Consider the following 21,493-nt stretch of genomic DNA (forward strand, 5'->3'; position numbering starts at 1 on the left):
TGTTAAGTGCCGTGTGTGTGTGTGACGCAGTGAGGTGAGGTTTGCAGTACGAGGTACACAACACTAATTTGTGGGGCAATATGAGGTACAGGAGGACACTTATTTTCTTATGTTATTAGTATTTAAAATTATCATTACTGCCCTTCAGAAATTGATCACGAATCTGCTGATGATCAAGACCCGTACTACACTAGCGCTTGGGGAGAGAGGGTCATTACTGCCGTTAAATCACAAAAAAATAAGTAACAACTGAGAACTTAAGCGAGACTGAGAGGCTCGCAAGCGGGAGCGTGAAAGATAAATGCCTACCTTTAAGATAACCACGTTATCAAGGTGTTTTGCATGCTAAATTTTACTTCTCAGGATTTGGATATCCTTCTGCATCAACACTAATATTACTTGCAATTGCATTATATAAAGAAAATATAAAGAAGAGCTCTAGATTATTCCAAAACACCTCATTCGCCAGTCAATCAGCATCGGTAAAATCTGCTCTAGGTTCTGGGTGTAATGCTAATGTGACAATAAACTGAAGTTCTCTGGCCATTGCGAGAAGGTGAACTAAGCAACTAAATTATTGGGTCTTATAAGAAGGTCGTTCAGATATCTAGACAGTCCGTCCCTCGTAACGATCTCCAAGAACGAAGTGCTTCCCCATCTGGTCCCAGAGATATGCTAGGGACTGTCAGTTGATTGAAAATGTCCAAAGGAGGGCCACCAGACCATGGTGCCGACACTTCGGCACCTCAGCTACCCAGAGAGATTAGAACGCCTCAAAGGGCACTGCTCGGTCGAGACGCTTGTCTCACATGGGGTCACATCTCAAGGTTGAAGAAGCCACAAGTCTAGAAAACTGTTTCGGAGTGAGAGTTGTGAACTCGTGGAACAATCTGCCAGTGTTGTGACGGTACTGAGTGTGAGCTCTTTCAAGACCAGACTTGACCAACACTGGAGCAGGTTCAGATACATTCAGGAGCCAGTGCATGCCCAGTAGTTGCCAACAGAGCGTGACAGAGACGTGACCGATCGGACAAGCGGCTAATGAGCCGATGAGTGGTGAAGAGGATAAAAGTAAAAGTGACGGAGTATAATACATTATGGTGGCTGAGGCCTTCGTTGTCTAGGTTGATGTACTACTGCAATAAGTTATAGACATTTATATAATACAGTACAATATTTTAATAAGTACTAATAGTACTGTGCCACTGGTTTTCAGTCAGTAATGTTACAAGTAAGGACGTCCATGAGAAAGGTTTATCTAATCTTATTTAGCCTGTAAAATATATATTCAAGTCAACGCACAACAAGAAACATTGCAAACCTATGCAACGATTAATTTGCATTTTTATTAATTAGGAAGAGTAATAAAGGTTCTTAAAGACAAGTAGTATGATGAGTACAGCTTGTGGCAGCTGGGGTGAGGATGTGATTGATCTTCTCTGTGTACTGTAGGGGGATGTTGCCTCTGAAGGGAAGGTCGGTGCGCGGGGCGCGGGTGGTGGTAGCTCGCTTGGGGCTGCCAGCAGCAGTCAACTTCACCATGGACGAGCTCACCAAGGTCAACCAGCTCATGATAGACCTGCTCATGGAGGAGGATGAGGCGGTGAGCGTGACGGGGCTCGAGATTATCATTGATATAGAAGGCATGACTCTCACCCACGTCGCTCAGATGACACCCGTCTTCGTTAAGAAGGCCATGACAATGATGCAGGTTTTTATCTGGCATATTTCATAATCTCTCTCTATCTGATGTATCACACTTGATCATGACTAATATTCTGTCTATCTCACACAAGAACCTAAGTTGTACAGGTGGTGTACGTAACGACCTTTTCCAATAGAAGTATGCATGAATGTCATGAAATTTAATCATGAAATGACTGTGAACCAAAAGTTGGGTTACCCAAATGAAATACTTCTTTAAAATAGGTTTTATTTTAAAATGTTGTGCAAATGAATGAATTATACTCTAAAATAGGTTAAGAGAATTATTTCGTTACCAGGCACTATTTTGTTTAACAAATATTGGTACTCGTATGTAGCCACCATGGCACATGGATTGAGGTTTCCTCACTACCTGTACAGTATTCACCGATTGACGCTTCACTGTGATATTGCTTTTCTCGCGCTCAAAAAAAACGTTTTTTGGTATCTTTCAGGGTAGGTGACCTGTAGTAGTAACATAGTTCAGAATTTGTAGATTTCTTTGGAATTCTCATGTTGGTGGTTTACGCGAACTTATCACCCAACTTATATAGTAAACGCCTTGGTAAATGACGTTCATGTGACGGGCAAGTCGAAGGGAATGATTGAAACTCGCCTTTTGACGCATTCAATATTTACTGATGAGATCAAAACCTGTAGAGAACAAGGCGTTCATTAGTATTACATGGTGGTCTATCTGATACACAATTAGTTAGTCTCACACGATTTATCTTAATTATAATTGATAATTGAGCATAATGACATGATACAAAGTTCATAACTCCATTAACCTTAGTTACACTTCATTCCACGTTGTCTTATTGCTCCAGATAAGGCAGGAACGAGTAAGCATAATTAGTCCACAATATTTCAGTACTGAGGGGTATGTCATCACTCTGGCTGTATTTACAAGTGCGGGTCAATGCGAACCAGTATGGTGTTCCAAGGGGAAATAGTACTGTGTAAATTGTTCCAGCACAAAACTCAGCCAGGATTGGGAGTTGGTGTTCACCATTGCTAGCCGAGGGCTGGTCCTCACAGCATCATTCCAGAGGGTGATCTGAATCATGGAGGCCAGGCGGCCACGCCACCCTCTAAACCACACTCAGCATAATGAGGACCTCTTGTCTGTAAACACCGCCCTCCCCTCCTTAATGTTTGTTCGGGTAAGGCAGCAAACGCCAGCACCGACGCCAGCACTGTAGTTGAAGCCAGTGGCGATAACATATATATTGATATGTTCCTACTGGAAGGAGAAACACACACAACGGAAGCCTCCTCTAAACAAAAATAACTCCTTTCTGATGGTAATGATTTGTTTCAAGCACAAGTGACCGTGCCTACCACATCTGGGGAACTATCAGAGTCTATATGAACAGCTTCCAAAAGAACCACGTTTGGATTAAAAAACCGATACCTGCCATCCTCTCTCAATCAAGAGTATTGAAAGAGATCGAAGAGGTTCATCCACAGCAAATTTGATCAAAGGTCCCTTGACAAAGGTCCCAAGAGACTGGAAAAGTTTCTTGCTAAACAAGCAAAGCCTTACCGGTTTCCTTGTGAACGAATGTAAAAAGGACACATATCCACAGAAGCTACTGGCAGAAAGATCTACTTTGTGCAGACGAAGTGCACCTATTTTATGAGTGCTGATGGGCAGAAGACAGTTTCAGAAGATGTTGAGGAACTGAGCTCCATGCAAGAGGAAGCAGACGATGAGTGTGCTCCACTGCCTACACATTGCAGCTCACAGCTCATGTCACTAAGTGTAAGAGGATACACCTCGGTCGTACCATCCCAACGGGATGAAGAAACTGTATTAAAATAGAGATCGAATGTGATAAGGACCTGGATGTGTATGTTAATAACAAACTGAAGTTTTTGGTCTCTTCAAGAATGAGAGGTGCTTCCCCGTCTGGAGTACTATCACCCAGTTTGGTCCCCGAGATATGCTCGAGACTGTCAGTTGATTGAAACTGTTCAAATGAGAGCCACCAGACTGGTGACTGCACTACGGCATCTCAGTTACCCAAAGAAATTAGAACGCCTGCAACTGCCTAGTTTATGCTATAGTCGGGCAAGGGGAGACCTATTTGAAGTTTATAAACATCTCAGACTGCACTACTCAGTTAAGTGTCTATACCTAGAGCAGGTGGACGCTCGCCCCACAAGGGGTCAAAGCTCAAGGGTGAAGAAGCCACAAGTCCAGAAAACTGTGAGGACAAAACTTTTTCGGAGTGAGAGTTGTGAACTCTTGGAACAATCTGTCAGTGTTGTGATGGCACCGAATGTGAGCTCTTTCAAAACCTAACTTAACCAACACTGACGCAGGTACAGATACATTCAGGAACCATTGCATGAATCGCTAAATGAATCGAAATTCGGCAAGTCAAATAATTTCGAATCTGGCGCCAAGCAATAGAGGTGCAACACCCTTGTAGTCGAGCATTTGTATACTCTGGAAGACCGATACCCATCTACGTCCCATGCTCCCGTTTTATGTTTTTCATCGTATCATATAAGATAGGCGAGTTATGAGCCCCGATATAATGGGGTTAATAATCCATTAATTTTATTTTATTTTTTTTTTTTTTTACGGGAGTTAGCCCACCCGGGCACAGGTCAAACGACCCACAACGGAGCCTGGGGGGCGAAAAAAAAAGAACGGAAAGAAATTGTAAATATAGAAAAAAAAGATTATACTGTATTAATCTACACCACGAAGATGCCGGAAAACCAGCTTTTTAAAGTGAGACAGATTGTAAGAGCATGGAAACACAGAAGAAGGCAGAGCATTCCACAGTTTGGCTGTGTGAGGAAAGAAGGAGGTACCATAACGGGTTATTCTCGTGTGACCGACATCCACAGAGAAACGGTGGGCACCGCGGGCAAGACGTCGTGTTACGAACCCACGGCCTTGCCGGCGGTACACAGGAAGCCAAATCCACCGAACATTGCCCGTTAAAGTACCTGTAAAAGAGAGAGAGTGAAGCAACATTGCGGCGAAGAGAAAGGTAAGAGAGATTGTCGACGAAAGGAGGAGAGTTAATAAGACGAAATGCCTTTGATTTCACCCTATCTAACAGTTGGAGAGAAGAAGAGCCACCCCAGATATGAGAACAGTACTCCAAGTTAGGACGAATGAATCCCTTATATACTTGGAGCAACTGCTCAGGAGTGAAGTAGCTGCGGCATCTGTACAGCATACCCAACTTTCGGGAGGCAGCTTTAGTTATACTAAGGATGTGTGATTTCCAGGACATATTGGAGGAAATGGTGAGGCCTAACATATTTATTTCAGAATTTGGGAGGATGATAGCGTCCTGAAATGTAATTGGTGGGAGATCGTCTTATTTACAAAGTGTAATTGGTAAATATTGAGTTAGATTACTATTGAACTTAACCAAGTTTGTATCTCCCCATTCAGAGATGCTGCACAGATCCGCGTTGATAGAAGTAATGATATCAGTTCTAGAAACAGATCTAGTTTGAGAGTTAGGAGGAAGGGGAAAATGTGAGGAAGAGTGAAGAGTAGAATCATCAGCGTAAGAATGGATAGAATTAGTTGTAGTGTGAAGTAAATCATTGATATACTGTAATGATGAAAAAGTGTGTTTCTACCGAGGTATTTAGAGATGCATGGCGCTAAATGTAGTTCAGTGGAAAAATAGCTGTTGATTGGTATATTGCCTCGTTTCATCGGTCGTGAAAAGTAACGTGACAATTTAGAACTGCGGTAGTGTAGGACCTCGTTTTCTTACCTAGCGTATTTGTATGTATGGGGTCCCAGTTGTTTCACTAAAAAATTATTTTGATACATAATTGTTTTAACAAATGTGTTTCTATGTTTACATCATAATTTAGTTGTATATAGAACCGTAAGTAAGCCGATACTGGGTAGTAAATACAATACTGTAGGATAGGAGGATTCGCCATAATTATGAACTTAAGCTTACTGAAGTATCCTATTGTGCCGGAAGTTGTCTCGAGGCAGTGGTGTCTGGCCTTGACTGTCGGGAATTTGAAACAGTACTTGACACATACACATTGGAATATAGTTTCCAATGTGCCCTAGACAGTGCAGGTATACAACATTAGCAAACAGTAAGGCAATTCAACCAAGGGCAGTCGATAAAGCATATTTATGCTTATTTCCAGTTACTTCCTAACTAGTAACTTCAAAACCATAATTCACACATTCCTTTTCTTCACTTTTAGCACTTCGACCTGCATTTATCATTCGTGATGTCCCTCCTTGCTACCCACAACATTGAGCCTTGAGGAAAGGCAAAGTTGACAAGTAAAAATAAGGAGCACGCACACAAGAGTCGCTTATCGTGACAGACAAATTTATGAAAGGGATAAGATTATCAAGTAAATGGGGAAATAACATTTATATTAAGTATTGGTTAAGATAGCTTATTAGGAACGTTACATAAGTAAAAAATAAAATATGCCATTATCAAAAGTGACACGACTCTGCATTTATCAAAACACACCAGAATATTGCCCAATTATTCTTACTTTAAACATTAATACACATACTATATAAAACAACTCAAAAACCTGATAGACTTAGCAGCTCAGGTAGCAAGTCTAGGTTGCGATGGCCAACCACAAGGAACCAGGGATTAACGCCGTAGACCACTACCATCAAACCACAACATCACCAGCAGCAGTCCTTAATTCAGTTCATCGTCCACACCCCGGGAGAAGAACACCGTAGGCCGCAGAGAAGAGACTGGGCTTAACACTTTTACCAGCATACCAGACAGACACACTTGCCTTGATACCTTGGTCTCATAGTCGGATGGGAAACTGGTCTCATAGTCAGATGGGAAACTGGTTCTGAATAGGTGTTCACTGGGGTCGAGTAGCTTCGTGAAGCAGTTTCTTCTCCTGGTGACAAGTTGGACCAAGTGATGGCTATGGTGGTAGAGTGAGTAGGGAACAGAGTCGTCACACTTTGCTTACACAACTTAATGGAACGGTTATGTGCTTCACTGTAATTTTTGTTGCACTAATTGTGGTAGTTTCGCTAGGGCCCATTGCATGGCATAACATTAAATGCTGAAAATGTAAGTGTTTCAGTTAGTATCTATATTTTTTTTGTTAGAAACTTAATCACCAGTAGTACAATGTTAACCACAACATAACTTGTAATGTGCAGTGAAGTAGATTCATGTGTGGTGAAGCCTGCTACTGCTGTCTGTGTGATGAAGCATTATACTGTTATCTGGGTGGTGAAGCATGCTACTTTGTATTTCTGCTTCATAGTGTTTCATTATTCATTCATTTATCAAATCATCATTATATTTTTCCTTTTCGTCATTAGCATGGATTTAAGTTTGTTGATACAGGCAATGAATTGTAATGACGTCCATGAATAAAGGTGTCGTGGTGTTTAAGCTTGTGAGTTTTGACCACAGTCTTTCTCTAATGTATAATGTATAGTCGTGTATATATTTCATCAAGAAGAACTATTGAGGGAGTAAGTGGGTGTGTGCATCAGACTGTTGTTGCCGCTGGACGGGTTGTCGGTCCGGGGGGCACGGGTGGTGCTGGCCCGCCCTACCCTCAGAGATCCCAACACCACTGACATGAACGACTCTGCCTGGGCCATCCTGCTCATGATGGAAGTATTGCTGGCGGAGGACGAGACCGTAGCTATCACAGGCGTTGAGATGATCTTGGATGGTTCCTCTATGACGCTCCAACACACCGCCCAGATGAACCTAACGATATTAAAGAAGGCTTCGACCATCATGCAGGTTATATGCACAGATCTCTATGTTGACGGTATCCTGGGGCTTGTGTCTATAACCACGTGTTGCAGCTGTACTTGCAACTGAAACTGTAAATGTGATGGCTGTGGTAGTATGGATGGTAATGGTAGAATGGAAGGTCATGTCGTACAGATGGACACTGAAGTATGGAACGGCTGGTGTAAGGATGTCATATATAATTATGATGGTGTATATGACCCTGGTGGTGTATATGACCATGGTGGTATATATGACCATGGTGGTGTATATGACCATGGTGGTGTATATGACCATGGTGGTATATATGACCATGGTGGTGTATATGACCATGGTGGTGTATATGACCATGGTGGTGTATATGACCATGGTGGTGTATATGACCATGGTGGTATATATGACCATGGTGGTGTATATGACCCTGGTGGTGTATATGACCATGGTGGTGTATATGACCATGGTGGTGTATATGACCATGGTGGTATATATGACCATGGTGGTGTATATGACCATGGTGGTGTATATGACCATGGTGTATATGATCGTCTTTTTTAGTTTGGTTCGTGTGACCTAGACCTTTGACTTATCAAGGTAATTTTCTTGTGTGGCACTCAAGGGGATTTTCACAGTTCATTAAGCAGATTTGATTTGAGACATGTAAACAGGTTTTTTTGGCATCTACAATATGTCATTTTTGTCCAGAATTTGTCCTCTGGCGTCATTTTGAGAGAACAAAATACCCGTTACCATGATTTAAAATACTGTAAAACTTATATTTAAAAGAATTGTGGGAAACTGGTCTTCACTTCCCTCAAATGATGTTACGAGACATATGGTTGACTCACGCGGTTTAAGAGGCAACCTATTTAAATTAAGTTTTTAAAAATATACTGTCGAGTTTCATGATCTTTGGGGTCATGGAAATACGTAACAGATAATAGATTTGAAACTTAATGCGTCTCAGAGAAGAAAATACAATAGGGAGTGAGTGAAAATAATATTACGCTTCTCATCTGCCTGGCGTGGGATGTACTGTAAAACAAGTGACAAAATAGCCTCAACTGTTTTTAGTCATTGATGGGAAGAAAACATTAGGATGGAAAAAACTTAGCGAAGCACATTTGTTTGTTTTTTAACATACTGGGCAATGTATAGATGCTTCTAACAGGTTCATCAGTGTAGAGAGAAGCTTGTAACAGGTTCAGTGTAGAGAGATGCTTGAAAAAGGTTCATCCGTGTAGAGAAGTGCTTGTAACAGGTTCATCCGTGTAGAGTGATGTTTATAACAGGTTCAGTGTAGAGATGCTTGTAACAGGTTCATCCGTGTAGAGAGGTGCTTGTAACAGGTTCATCAGTGTAGAGAGAAGCTTGTAACAGGTTCAGTGTAGAGATGCTTGTAAAAGGTTCATCCGTGTAGAGAGAGGCTTGTAACAGGTTCGTCAGTGTAGAGAGAGGCTTGTAACAGGTTCGTCAGTGTAGAGATGCTTGTAACAGGTTCGTCAGTGTAGAGAGAGGCTTGTAAAAGGTTCATCCGTGTAGAGAGAGGCTTGTAACAGGCTCATCAGTGTAGAGAGAGGCTTGTAAAAGGTTCATCCGTGTAGAGAGAGGCTTGTAACAGGTTCGTCAGTGTAGAGATGCTTGTAACAGGTTCGTCAGTGTAGAGAGAGGCTTGTAACAGGTTCATCAGTGTAGAGAGATGCTTGAATTTGTAAATTGTATGCCAAGGGACGACAGGTTGACGAGGAGTCAATTATATAGTACACTTGGACATTATGTGGCTTGGTGCATCGTCTTTGTGTATTGTTTTATGTGTACAATAATACATAATGCACATATTGTATAGTATGATGTGTTTAACGCATAAAATAGATGTATTGTTTGTTTTTTAGTATTACAGACCGATTTTCCAGTGTTGATGCAAGTCATGTGTATATAATATTGTGTTTGGAAAGGTTGGGTGTATTGTTACATGTACTGTAGTCCATAATAAATATTTAGTTGTCTTTGCCTTTTATACAACTGTATTGTTTCCTGTTATTATATAGCTCAGGTCTATTGTTCTCTTATAGTGTACAACGAGTTAGTTCTATTGCACGGTATTGGTTTGTTTATAGAGGTTGTATGCTGTTGAGTGCTTGAAGGGAAGCAATTAAGGGGTGATAGTGAGTGCTACAGAGTGCATATTATGTAGATTTCATATATAATTTGGGAGTGTGGAATTTTATATACCTTGTATGTGTTGGGGAGTGTGGACGAGTTTATGCCTTGTATGTGTTGGGGAGTGTGGACGAGTTTATACCTTGTATGTGTTGGGGAGTGTGGACGAGTTTATACCTTGTATGTGTTGGGGAGTGTGGACGAGTTTATACCTTGTATGTGTTGGGGAGTGTGGACGAGTTTGTGTGTGGGGAGTGTGGACGAGTTTATACCTTGTGTTAAGGAGTGTGGACGAGTGTATACCTTGTATGTGTTGGGGAGTGTGGACGAGTTATACCTTGTATGTGTTGAGGAGTGTGGACGAGTTTATACCTTGTATGTGTTGAGGAGTGTGGACGAGTGTATACCTTGTATGTGTTGGGAGTGTGGACGAGTTTATACCTTGTATGTGTTGGGAGTGTGGACGAGTTTATACCTTGGTGTGTTAAGGAGTGTGGACGAGTTTATACCCTGTATGTGTTGGGGAGTGTGGACGAGTTTATACCTTGTATGTGTTGAGGAGTGTGGACGAGTTTATACCTTGTATGTGTTGAGGAGTGTGGACGAGTTTATACCTTGTATGTGTTGGGGAGTGTGGACGAGTTTATACCTTGTATGTGTTGGGAGTGTGGACGAGTTTATACCTTGTATGTGTTGGGGAGTGTGGACGAGTTTATACCTTGTATGTGTTGGGGAGTGTGGACGAGTTTATACCTTGTATGTGTTGGGGAGTGTGGACGAGTTTATACCTTGTATGTGTTGGGGAGTGTGGACGAGTTTATACCTTGTGTGTGTTGAGGAGTGTGGACGAGTTTATACCTTGTATGTGTAGCTATACCGTGTATGTTTTGGGAAATTTGGGAGTGTGCTTTGTATTTGTTGGGAAATGTGTGAGAATGTATACCTTATATGTATCTTATGTATGTGGTAGTGTATGCATCTTAAATTATGATAGGGACTTAAATCCAATAATCCCGTTGAGAAGGTTTACTGAACTATATTTGTTCTATTACGCGTATCAACATTTGCATGTGTGTGTGTGTGTGTGTGTGTGTGTGTGTGTGTGTGTGTGTGTGTGTGTGTGTAAGGCCGAATCTTTAATTAATTTTAGCAAACTACAAACTCTTGACATGTTAGGTAGAGTATACAGTACGGGTTATCACATATCTTAGGGAATGTGAGAGGGAAGCAGTGCACGGTGTAATCGGACATGTCTGAATGAATGAATAACCAAAGACCATGTGGGTCAGATTGGTCATGCCACTTCCACCAGTGAGCGAGAGTCAGCGCAGGGTGATGTTGGCTCGACCTGGACACCGTGACCCGACCACTACCTCCATGGACGATGTGGCTCGGACAATACTCCTCACCTTGGACTTACTACTGGAGGAAGACGAGACAATAGGGGTGACAGGAATGCTGGTAGTAATGGACACGGGGGAGATAACTTTCCAACACGCGGCACAGATGACGCCAACAATTATGAAGAAGATGGCCACACTTATTCAGGTCCACACTCATGCTAGTCCACACCTGTGCTGGTCCACACTCATGCTGGCTCATAATCATGCTGGTCCACACTCATGATCATCTACACTCATGCTGATCCACTCATGCTGGCTCATAATCATGCTGATCCACACTCATGCTGGCTCAATCATGCTCATCCACACTCATGCTGATCCACACTCATGATCATCTACACTCATGCTGATCCACACTCATACTGGTCCACACTCGTGCTGATCCACACTCATGCTGGTCCACACTCACGCTGGTCCACACTCACGCTGGTCCACACTCACGCTGGTCCACACTCATGCAGGTAATTATTGTGCAGACTGATAAACGCACAGTATATTTAGTAATAATACATTTCCAGTATTATCTAACTGTGTTGAAATATACAGAAATACCCACACGGTACAAAATGTATAGATACTGTACAAAGATTACATGGTGCTGACCCTTCTCCTGGGTAGGGGGTGTCCCGCTGTCCCCTGGTTCTATACTGGCGCTCTTGCCTCCACTACCTTCCCCTTGTATATAACCCGTGTAAATCCGTCCCCGTTCCTCATCGAATCTTCCCTCTTCTGCTTCAAGCTGTTTTATTTTTTATAAGCCTGTAATGTGTTGTGTTTCATGGATCGGTGGAGTTGAGGAATTTTTTTCACCACACTTTAACAGACCTTTTGTTGTTCCGAAATTTCTGTGGTCTGGCTCTGGTGAGGTTCCAAGAGTGCCGCATTAGAGGGGTTGAACATGTTCACGAGGTTGTTTCTACTACAGTACTTAAGACTCCTACACATCTATAAATCAAGCAGTAGGCTGAAAGCTTCAGCATCAAATTCTTGATTAGCTTAAATGCTGCAAAAATAAGCTCTAGAAAAACTGAACTCATTCCCTTTTAATATTAAAGTTAAGGTCATTGTGGTTGGAATTTACAGAATTGTTAAAAAGCATTCATTAGTCTTTGGGTTTCGTGCCCATTTTGGATTTACGAAAATACAGTACTGTACAATATTATGAATATACGTACTTAAAAACCTTCTTTTATCAGAATTACATCATCAATCAGTTCATAGAATAGGACAAAGTACTGTATATAATCAGAATAGTTAGGGAATTAATTCTTCCTCAAGAAAAGTTAAATGGTGAAAGGTTTGAGCTGCTGCCCTGGATGTAAAAAAAAAAAATATATATATATATATATATATATATATATATATATATATATATATATATATATATATATATATATATATATATATATATATATATATATATATATATATATATATATATATACAGGTGCTCCCCGATTTACGACGGGGTTAGGAACCCAAATCCAGGTCGTAAGTCCAAATGGTCGTAAGTCCGACATTGATAAAAAAAATCAATTTTTTTTTATAAAAAATCTACAATGAATACAGTACAGTGAAAGTAATAAATAATGAGGAATGGATACAGTGTAACTGAGCACTTACCTTTAATGTAGTCAGCTGAATGCACATGGGGCCCCAATAATTTTCTAATTATACATGGAGACTACATTAACTGCAAACGTTTCTGTATAGAAAATGCGTGTGTCATTTGAAAAAAAAATTGGAATATATAATATATAATACTTTCAGTGTAACAAACTCTCCCTTTGATCAATTGCGAGTAAATCACATATTACCCGGTAATTATGCAGTATACACAATCTTGTACCGTACTGTAATGCTGGTACTGAGAAGTGTTTACGATAATGGCAAATTCACATTACTGGTGACAATAAAAATAACAAAAGTAAGGCAGAATGTTGATGAGAAGTAAAAGTTGACTGATGGGTAGGTTACATTCACCACTAGTGAGCAGTCATATAACTTTGTCACAAACCCAGAACTTTAGCACATTCTTTGTTAATCCCTAACTTATTATATGTACAATATCGTTTACATTTGATTTGAGTGAAATACTGAAATATGAGAACATATTCCTTAAGCTAGAATTATTAAACACTGCACAGTAGTGAATATAGTATTTCCTGTTTCCAGGAGGGATACCCGATGCGGCCCAAGGGACTTAACTACATCAACACCCCCGCTGCCTTCGACACTGTGTTTAATATCTTCAAAACTTTCATGAAAGAGAAGATGAAGAGGAGGGTAAGTCAACCAAGACTACAGTATATATAATACATGACAAACACCAACAGTAGCAAGACACACAACCACATTAGCTGGACACAATAGTACAGAGGGTCCTCTATGAGTGGTTAATAGGAACCAGAAAAAGCCACTGATAATGAAACCACTTATAAAGGGGAATTAATTCCCATAAGAATTAATAGGAATAGGGTCTAATCGGGACCATCACATTGTAATTCTATTTTTTATTTTTTACGGGGAATAGCCCACCCGAGCACAGGTCATCGACCCACAACGGGGCCTGGGGGCGAAAAAATAGGAATACTGTATAAAGAAATTAAAAATAGAAAAGAAAAAGATTATGTTAATCTACACCACGAAGATGACGGAAAACCAGCTTTTTGAAGGGAGACAGATTGTATGAGTATGGAAACACAGAAGAAGGCAGAGCATTCCACAGTTTGGCTGTGTGAGGAAAGAAGGATGTACTATAACGGGTTATTATAGTGTGACCGACATCCACACAAACGGTGGGCACCGCGAGCCAGACGAGTGTTACGAGCCCACGGTCTTGCCGGTGGTACACAGGATGCCAAATCCACCGAAAATTGCCCGTACAAGTACTTGTAAAAGAGAGAGTGAAGCAACATTGCGGTGATAAGAAAGGGAAGAAAGATTATCAACTAAAGGAGGAGAGTTAATAAGACTCAAAGTTTAATTTGGTGTCTTTTAACTGGAATATATATACATTACATTAGAAACATTTTTAAACATTTGATTACACATTATTTTTTTAAATTATTTAACTTTACAACTTATTTAAAGTACTTAAAGTTCATTTGGGGTCAGTGTGTTGATGCAGCACAAGCTACCAAACCACACACACTCACTCATTTCAGTGTAAGTAGTTCACTGAGACACACACACCACTTTTCTCACAACATGTAACTTCTAATTTCATATCCATCCCATAGCTACTACGCTTCCTTTAACCACTACATCACCTTGCTTCAGTTTGGAACTGATGGGTTCAAAAATAATCCACCAATGTCACCAAAGATACAACAAAGTTGATAACTATAGTTCTTGGAGCAGTGGACACAGGCGACTGGTACTGAGCATGCATAGCACGAGAGAATGATGACCTTTAAGAGAGTGGGAGGCGGGCAGGAATTTCAATCGCTTGTGCTCCCAAAGATTGACAGATTTCAGCCTTTGAATCCTCTTAACTGCGGGGACTTTTTACGTGGAGATCCACAATTTTTTCACCACTTAAGTGCGAAACCACTTATAATGAAGACACTTATAGTGAGAACCCCAGTAGTAGCTGGACACAACAGTAGTAGCTGGACACAACAGTAGTAGCTGGACACAACAGTAGTAGCTGGACACAACAGTAGTAGCTGGACACAACAGGAGTAGCTGGACACAACAGTAGTAGCTGGACACAACAGTAGTAGCTGGACACAACAGTAGTAGCTGGACACAACAGTAGTAGCTGGACACAACAGTAGTAGCTGGACACAACAGTAGTAGCTGGACACAACAGTAGTAGCTGGACACAACAGTAGTAGCTGGACACAACAGTAGTAGCTGGACACAACAGTAGTAGCTGGACACAACAGTAGTAGCTGGACACAACAGTAGTAGACACAGACACAACAGGAGTAGCTGGACACAACAGTAGTAGCTGGACACAACAGTAGTAGCTGGACACAACAGTAGTAGCTGGACACAACAGTAGTAGCTGGACACAACAGTAGTAGCTGGACACAACAGTAGTAGCCTGAGAAAGTAGAGGTAGTTGTATGTAGTGCCAGTACGCTGCCTCCATGTGTACTAAAGCCTTGACGTTCAGTGTGTTGTATTGGCACTTCCCCTAACTGGCCATCAGGTCTCAGATGCCCATTTTCATACTCCAGTGAAGATTCTGTTCTCTGTCCTTCCCTGCTACTCCAATACTCTAATTCTCCTTTGGTGATCAACATTGTCTTAGTTGGGTTTATGTGCACATTATATGTGACTTCTGCAAATTTAAAATGAAATGGAAGTACTTTACAATATTCCTCCTGTATTTTTTTCTAAATCAGTGTAGGTCTCTGTGACCACTAAACAAGATGACTGATACTTAAAAACACTAAATGTAATTCAGGAGGAAATGGTAAGTGTCAAATGATGGTTAGGTTTCTATGATTAAGTCATTCATATTACCAGTATTGTACATGAAAATATTAATAGTAAGGACACATGGTGTATGTGGGAGCTGGTAATGAAACTGGTGGTGTTGGCAGACCCACTTCCATGGCAGCGACTTAGACAGTCTGCATAAAGAAGTACCCAAAGAGGTCCTACCAGTTGAGTACGGTGGCACCAATGGGACCATCGAAGATATTAAGAGTAAGTCTTAAAAAAATTCTTATAAATCTGATAAACAAAGTAAAAAAAATGGATTAGGTTCAATTTTATTACACACTAATATTAACCTAACTGTAAAATTTGATGCTCTGTCAACCTAAGAAGTTTTGTTTTTATATTATGGGTTATTAAGCTAAGTTTGGTATCACTAATTTACAATTTTTACTAAATAGTTATAAGGAAATGCATTTTTTTTAAAATATAAAGCATTTCCAACCATCACCACCATCAACAACACACCACCACCAACACACCACCAGCAACACACCATCAGCAGTACACTATCACACCACAGACAACACACCACCAGCAACACACCATCAACAGTACACTATCATGCCAGCTCATTACCGACTGTATTGTACAGTGCTGTACAGCACACCATAATCTACACACCATCTGTAATACACTATCAGTATCACTAGACCAACAACACCCTATTAACACAAGTTGCAGAACACAGGCAAATACAATACTGTTGTGTCGGCAGAATATTGGCTGCAGCGGGTGGATGCTCGGCGGGACTGGCTCATCGAGGATGAGCAATATGGTGTGGACGAATCTAAGCGGCCTGGAAAAGCCAAGACCTCAGCTGACCTTTTTGGTATTGAGGGATCCTTCAGGAAACTCAATGTTGACTAAACTTCCAGTCATTCTGTTTTACACGATCTTGGTAGAGAGAAGAGGTTATACATGTGATAACTTGCGACAAAGATTTTTCAGAAGAATGAAGATGGAGTGAAGACATATTTAAAGATAAATATTTTAGCCACTTTATTACTCAGTTTAGTTTAAACATTAATGAATACAGTCAATTTGTTTACACAAACATAAACAGCAGTTATAGGTAAGACAAGAGAGGACATCATAACAATATATGGCACTCATATTGTCTAAAGCCCTAGACAGTACACTGTACTGTATTGCTCATAAATGAGATCAGCTTGAAGAAAAAAATATATATATACAGCATTGCAGATGATTATAAAATAAACAATCCTAGGATGTTAGGATTGTATTATTATAGTGAACTTATACAGTACTGTATAAAGTACAGTACTTAACTAGTTAATTAATTTGATATTTAAAGGAGATTAAAGAATACTGTAGCTTAATTTAGACTATGATTACCCCATGCACCTTTGTTATTCAATTTATGAAATTGTACAAAAAAAATTTTTTTTTAAGAAAAGCAGAAAATCAAGCTATCAAAAATGTATCATTTATCACCGTTTATGACACTTTTCCTTATTCTTGTATCAAAATACCTTAGTACCTGTACTACTATGGTAACTTTATGCAACTGCAATATAAAGATTTACTCACAGACACACCTATCTATTAAATACCTGTACTGTAATGAGTTTATTTCAACTATTAACATGATACACTACTTCAGTGCAGAACTTCAGAATAACAGAAAAACACCAAAAGTCAACATAAACAAGTACAAAGAAAAGTTATTAGGGTTGCAAAATGAGTAGAAATTTTTTCAAGAATCACAAGGACATGTAATTATCCATTAGCAAAATCGATAATGATAATTCATAATTTGGGAGCCACATCCTTGTTCTCCATGTTCAACACCACATCTGTTAAAGGAGTCATGAAGGAAATAAAAATTTTGAACATTTTCAGCTTGATTTTTTTTCTTTTAACAAAACACTTTTCTCTTTGAATTGAAAGGTTACTTGTATAATAAATTCAGTAGCTTCAGCACTCAATAAAATGTGAAACAAAGCATTAAAAACACACTTATATCTAGTAACTAGTTACAGAAAACACATTAAATTATTTAACCCCTTCACTACGGGGGACGCCACTTTCAATATTTTATGTAGCTAAAGTCGGATGATTTTATTCAGCTCAGAGGGAACCCCGTGTACAAGGGATTAAAGAGCCAATAAGAGCGTAAGATTGGGGAAACTGCAGCGGGCCTATTGACCCATACTATGCAGCCCTGTTTACACCCAACCGCTATCGCTTATACTGTTGTAGTGGACGTCTCCCCTACAAACTGCGTAGCGGCGTCACCACCTGCTACCGTCTTCCCTAGCAACCAAGCGTATCCGCATTCCAATGCCGCCGTATCCTAGCAACCGAGCCAAAAGACCGGCGACTTCTCGGGTTTTCCCAACATGACTCATAGCGGCTGCTGGGTATATAAGCTCTGTCTCTCCATTGAGAATTCATTCTGACCATTCTTCCTGAACAAGCAACACCTCCTCCTCAGCCGCTGCCTGGCAGCCCTCGCATCTCCTCGCCTGCCTGGCGGTCCTCGCTCCCGCCAGCGAGCATGGCGACCCACCAGCTGTCCTCTGAGCTTCCTCACCAACCAACTCTCATTCTGTCCATTTTCCTGAACAAGCAACACCTCCTCCAGCAAGCTCCTAGCTGTTAACATTTATTCAACCAGGAGGCCAGCAACAGGCAACATCTTCTCTAACGAAGCTCCTGCACATCTACCTCCTTCAACACGCTACTCACCGAACGTCTTCTACTGAGCAGCTCCCCACCACACGGCATCTCCAGCACCAGACTGTCTTCATATAACTTATATATTATACAAGAAAACCACATTAGAGTTTCCTTCCATCCTGAGTGCTAGACGACATTAATATCTCGATACCCCTACACTGTACTGTATATCTGTCCAACCTATATTTGAAGCTACCCAGCGTGTATTAGAGTTAATGATGAAGTTCGGTAACTTGCTCCACTCATCCACTACTCTATTTACAAACCAATGTTTACCTATCTTCCGCCTAAATCTAAATTTGCCTAATTTAAAACCATTGCTAAGAGTTTGCTCTTGGTTGGATAGTTTGAGTACCTTTGTTTAACCCTGACTTCCATTTATACACCTCAATCATATCGCCCCTCACTCTGTCTCTCGAGGGAGTGCAAATTAAGATGCTTTAACCTGTCTCTGTAATCAAGGTTCCTAATGCCCAGGATTAGTCTTGTCATCCTCCTCAGAATGCTTTCTAGGGATTCTATATCCATTCTGTAGTACGGTGACCAAAATTTAACAGCGTAATCCAAGTGAGGTCTCACAAGCGCAAGGTATAGTTTTAGGATGACCTCGCTAGTCTTGTAACTAACACTCCTTTGTATGAACCCAAGTACTTTGTTAGCCTTGTTTTGAGCAAATACACATTGTTGACTTGGCTTAAGATTCCTACTTATCATTACTCCACTGAGGGGTAAATTTCTTTATCAGAAGAAATTAAGTGTGCTAGCCCGGTGGGTGGCACTAGTCATAGCGGCCTAGAAGCAAGCAGCAAGCCTTCGGGACTTTTAAAGGGACCTTGACCTCAAGCCCTGCTACCAAGACACGGATTAAAAGAAATTACCATTGTATTAATAAAGATCAATATTAGTAGTATTAAGATGACGATTAGAAGTTCATCACATGGTAAACTGGTGGGCTTAAGGCTGAGTAGATCTGTACAGTCTGCACACCCCACCCCTCTCTCCTAAACAGCAACAACCATGAGGTGTAGGGATTTGGGGGCTGAAGCGGCACCAAGAAGTTTGTTGTATTGCGTTACAGAATGCGGTAAAGCATGTAGGCTGTTGCTGGTATTGCCCTGACTGTATAGCCAAAGTAAAAGAGGCGAGTGCAAGCTATAGGGGAGCGAGTTTCCGAGGGACAAAAATAGATGAAGCTGGATACTTGCTGGTTGCCAAACTATAACAAGTTGGGAAAGAGATCCTTGCTAAGACTGAGGAAGTAGCAGGTAGAATGGAGGTGGAAGTGAAGAGAGTTATGCTCAGGCCTTAACGGGGCCATGGGAGGGGGCAGAGAGTAATGCAGGACCCAAACAAGTTCTACAGCAGCTAGGGACTCTGAAGAAGGGTGTTGAAGAGATGGCAACTAGCAGACCTACTGTTAGGGGAGAGGAGGAACAACAGGAACAATGTAATAGTTTATGGAGTCCCCGAGAGCCATTCGGAGAAAGCGGAGAGTAGGAAAACACACAATAAGTTGCAGTTTGAGAATATTTGTACAGAGGTTCTGAATATGCCATCCCCCCCCCCCCCTCAGTATGTGAGGAAGCTGGGACAAAAGCAGGAAGACAAGCATCGCCCCCTCAGGATCACACTAGTGAGTGAGGAAAAGAAATGGGAGTTATTCAGCAGGCAAAAAAACTTGGCAAGGAGCAAGGCATTTTGGAATGTATTCATTCACCCACATTGCACGGTAATGCAGAGGGTACAGCACAAGAAGCTCCTGCAGGGCTTGAAGCAGAGGAGGAATGGGGACGGGTGTACATGGGTTATATCCATGGGGAGGGTAGTGGAAGCAAGAGCGCCAGCACAGAGCCAGGGGGCAGCGGTACACCCTCCACCCACTCTACCTCCCACCCAGGAGGAGGCGAGCGCCGTGTAAACAATGACATTTCTAACCACACCCTGCAAAATACAGTGTATTTAACAAATGCTGCAGCTGCTGAGAATGGAGGTGGGCCGGGGTTACTACCAACAGCAGAGACGTTACCGAGAACAAATTCCGGCTTGAATGTCATGTACACTAATACTGACACGTTCCTTGATAAGAGAGAGGTGTTTGAAACACTACTGAAGGTACACCAACCAGATATTGTAGGAGTTTTAGAACTGTTCTACAAGAACAGGAGACTCAACCCAGAGGAATGCGAGTTCAGTATTGACGAATATGGCTTATTTACGAACCTTTCAAGAAACTAGCAAGAGGGGTGTGGTTATCTATGCTAGGCAAGACCTTAGAGCCAGTCAGGTGAGGGTACAGGGAGAGGGGTCAACGGTGGGGTTTGGTGGTAAGGGCTCACTGACCGAGGGTCCGCTCACACTTGCAAACCTGCAGTATCCTTTCATATCTGGCTGCTCCAAGAGCTCCAGTCGGAACCATCAAACGGGCCACCTACAGGCAAAGGCCCGTATCGACTACGGTCCGACAATCTCAACAACAACAACAACCGAGATTCTCATTCTACTACAAGCTCTCAATCCGACAAGACCTCCTCTCAACAAGCTCCTCTACAACACAACAACTCCCCAACATCTTACTGCACTGTACATACAATATACTGTACGCAAAGAAAACGCCATTGTGAGTTTTCTTTCTTGCCTCCATCCTGGGTGCGAGATCCCCTTTATGTACGTCTGTATGTTGTCCTAAAGAAAAAGAAAATTGACACATAAGAAAGGGAACTTTGACTACTGCGCCACATACACTACATTACAGCCGCTTGGGCGATCGGTCACGTCTCTGATATGAACTGTTGGCAGATACTAGGCATGCACTGGTTCCTAATTATATCGGAACCTGCTCCAGTGTTGTTCAAGTCTGGCCTTGAATGAGCTCACACTCGGTGCCGTCACAACACTCTGGCAGATTATTCCAAGAGTTCACAATTCTCACTCCGAAAAAAATTTGCCCTCGCAGTTTTCTGGACTTGTGGCTTCTTCAACCTTGAGTTGTGACTCCTTATGAGGCGAGCGTCCACCAGTTCCATCCCCCTGAGATGTTTATACACTTCGATTGGGTCGCCCGTCTGTTGTATAAGCTAGATTGTTGCAGGCGCTCCAATCTCTCTGGGCAACTGAGGTTTCGTAGAGCAGGCAGCAGTCTGGTGGTCCTCCTTTGGACACTCAATCAATTGACAGTCTCTAGCATACCTCGGGGACCAGATGGGGTGACAATACTCCAGATGGGGAAGCACCTCATTCTTGAAGATCATGAGCGACGGACTATCCACATATCTAAACGACCTTCTTATAAGACCTGCTAGTTTCGTT

The 21,493-nt window shown here is 41.5% G+C and overlaps 1 protein-coding gene across 6 annotated transcripts in view; it reads left to right on the top strand.

The window, feature by feature from the left end:
* The window catches only part of LOC121871766 (retinol-binding protein pinta-like), a 48,609-nt gene extending 31,266 nt beyond the window's left edge, over nucleotides 1-17,343 (top strand). For 3 of the 6 annotated variants that reach the window (XM_042374212.1, XM_042374207.1, XM_042374208.1), the window contains exons 5-7: nucleotides 13,202-13,312; nucleotides 15,586-15,691; nucleotides 16,200-17,343. In XM_042374212.1, the coding sequence (XP_042230146.1) occupies nucleotides 13,202-13,312; nucleotides 15,586-15,691; nucleotides 16,200-16,351 (369 nt within the window). In that variant the 3' untranslated portion in view covers nucleotides 16,352-17,343. Of the gene's footprint in view, nucleotides 1-1,452; nucleotides 1,712-7,216; nucleotides 7,476-10,912; nucleotides 11,172-13,201; nucleotides 13,313-15,585; nucleotides 15,692-16,199 lie in introns of all 6 variants that reach the window. The other 3 variants (XM_042374210.1, XM_042374211.1, XM_042374209.1) reach the window with 3 other exon arrangements.
* Nucleotides 17,344-21,493: the final 4,150 nt, after the last annotated feature.

The sequence above is a fragment of the Homarus americanus genome, unplaced genomic scaffold, assembly GCF_018991925.1.
Source record: "Homarus americanus isolate GMGI-L3 unplaced genomic scaffold, GMGI_Hamer_2.0 scaffold39675, whole genome shotgun sequence".
NCBI lineage: Eukaryota > Metazoa > Arthropoda > Malacostraca > Decapoda > Nephropidae > Homarus > Homarus americanus.